This window comes from Pinus tabuliformis, chromosome 8 (assembly GCF_031772625.1).
Source record: "Pinus tabuliformis cultivar Carrire ecotype Pingquan chromosome 8, CPIR1, whole genome shotgun sequence".
NCBI lineage: Eukaryota > Viridiplantae > Streptophyta > Pinopsida > Pinales > Pinaceae > Pinus > Pinus tabuliformis.
The window spans coordinates 1288811296-1288813752 of record NC_142294.1 but is presented as its reverse complement, the minus strand read 5'-3'; the positions used below and the strand labels follow the sequence as shown (position 1 = coordinate 1288813752).

The window sequence follows — 2457 nt, the reverse complement described above, 5'->3', positions numbered from 1 at the left end:
TTATCCTGAATAGAATTTGATGCAGGGAATGATTCCTCTTGCCGTCTACGCTTAAGATATGGATTCTTGTGCATTTGTGCAATGCGGGAGAATGGGAATGCTAGATTGATGTGTATGTCTGCTAGTGACCGCACTCTTGAAATTGCAGTGAATGTTAGCCCTTGGCGTTCTCTGGTGCCGATGTCCACTATCGCTTTGTCTAATGTCATTCCTTGTGACTTGTGTATCGTTAAAGCCCATGCCATTTGAAGTGGTATTTGACGGCGTGTACCCCTTGTGATGGGAGGAATGGGTACATATGTTGGGTGTGAAATGTCCCACAGTGTTCCTCTGTATTGTCTAAAGTCAACAACCACAAAGGATGGTAATGTTAGGGGCTTGGAGTCAATTGAATAAAATATTTAGATGACCTTCCCAAGCGCGCCATTGACGAGGCCTACATGTACCCATAAGTTGTTGGTGAGCATAACTTTTTGTTCATTGCATAAGAGCACCTTTGCAGGCAGATGCTCATCTTTTGTTGTAGTAGGAGTTATCTGCCTTTGTTGTTCCGCAGAGCAAAGCGCTACTGGTATGTTCAATTTTTTAAGCATTTTCTTATTATGCAAGACAACTGCGTTGTTTGTTGCGAATAGGTGCATGGATTCTTCGAATATGCATTTCTCTTCATGTGTAAGAGACAAACTTGTTCTTGACATTAGGTGTTGCCAATCTTCAAGTGTAGATATTCCATTCCTAAGATTTGCAAGTGTTTGCCGAAAAGCAACCTGGGACGGGCTAGCTCCTTGTTGACGGAAAACGGTTGAAAGTGTTATGAATATGTCGAAGTTGCGCCAAAGTGCAGTGCCATGCGATGTCCCAGCGTATAAAGGAATGTCTTTTACAGGTGGTAGTTGGCCTAAATCTCCGACAAGGATAATTGAGCGATTACCAAATGGTGCATTCTGATGAAGAGGGAATGCCTCTCTTAGACGATCGTCAATGCGAGAAAGCATTTTTGGACCAATAAAGCTCATTTCATCAATGAGGATGTATTCTACATGACGGAGTTGCTCTTGCAGGTGTAGGAGTAGCTGGCCTTCGAGAGGATGCATTGTCTGGATAGGGATACGAAGGGAAGAGTGAATTGTGAGGGCATGTATGTTGAAAGCTGCAACGCCGGTTGGTGCAAGTAACAATAAAGGGTTCTTGTTTGTTGGCGAGTTTTCCACAAATGCTTGGTGCAGACATTTAATCAAATGGGATTTTCCTGTGCCAGCTATTCCTTGTATGATGATTTTGCGTGGGGATTTTGGCGAAGGGGTTTTGAAGTGTGAAAAAACAGTGGTAAAAGCTATGTTTTGGGTAGGGGATAATGTATGATCATGGGGAAGGTTGGAAAAAGAATGATGTTGGTTTTGAATGGTTGAGCGGTTGAATTCAATGAAATTGATGGCAGTTTCTTGCAAGGGGGGAGGGACAGTATTTTGTGACCAATTGTGGTTGACATCGAAGTCGCGGTAGCCAATCATGTCGAGGTCATCAATTGCAATATTGTAACCTGGGTGTAGTTGAGAGAGGATTCGCCATTCATTCATCTGCATGGAATCAGGGGGGGCGTGTGGGGTAGTTTGATCTTCAGTAGGTGGGCTTTGTGGGTTTTCGGGTTCTCGATGGACATGCCATGGTGTATATGCACCCTTTTTTTGTTCCCAGTGTGCAATAATTTATGCATCAGTTGAACCAATATTAGCAGGGAGTGTTCGGAAGGGGAAATACAAGAGTAATTCACTCCAGCAGAAGGTGGCATAAGAAGGATTAGTAGAGGAAGGAATGACATTGTAACAGGGCAAGACATGTACAATCATTGGGGGGAATATGTGTTTCTAGTGGTTTTTTCTCCGTTGGGCAGAATATGACCACGAGGGAGCAGCTTCAAGGAGGGGCAGGGGTTCTAGTGAGGCAGGCCTGTTCATATATGCAACGATAAAGTTTGGTGCCGAACCAGGATTTTCAGTATCTTGCGAAACACGTTTGAAAACATCCCTGTTGACATTCAAAGAACGGAATGGAGAGGAATGCTTGATTAGTAGAGTACATATGGAAAGACAGGTAAGAAACTTGGCTAGTGATCCCCAAATTTTATATTATTTTGTTATTAATCATTATTACGTGAAATGTTAGAATCCTTCCAAATTCATATTGCACAAAAAAGTAATACAAGATCCCTCTATATGTACTTTTTTCAATTTGGAAGTTGAAATGGTTCAACATCTACTCTTTGGATGTGAATTCATAAATCGAGTATGACATCATGCCTTTAAAGAGTTGAATCATAGCTCTAGAAGACTAGATCATGGAGAGGAATGCTTGATTAGTAGAGTACATATGGAAAGACATGTAAGAAACTTGGCTAGTGATCCCCAAATTATTATGTCATAAAATATGGTTCACATGAAATAGGGAAATATTTTTTGA

General features: G+C 41.7%; 1 protein-coding gene across 1 annotated transcript; it reads right to left on the bottom strand.

The window, feature by feature from the left end:
* Positions 1-401: 401 nt before the first annotated feature.
* Positions 402-1583, bottom strand: LOC149240155 (ATP-dependent DNA helicase pfh1-like). Its single transcript, XM_089370084.1, has one exon. The coding sequence runs from the start codon at positions 1581-1583 to the stop codon at positions 402-404; it is 1182 nt and encodes a 393-aa protein (XP_089226210.1).
* Between the last annotated feature and the right edge of the window lie 874 nt (positions 1584-2457).

Bases quoted from the DNA above. Each gene is read 5' to 3' on its own strand.
- LOC149240155 (XM_089370084.1), bottom strand. From the start codon at position 1,583: ATGCAGATGAATGAATGGCGAATCCTCTCTCAACTACACCCAGGTTAC.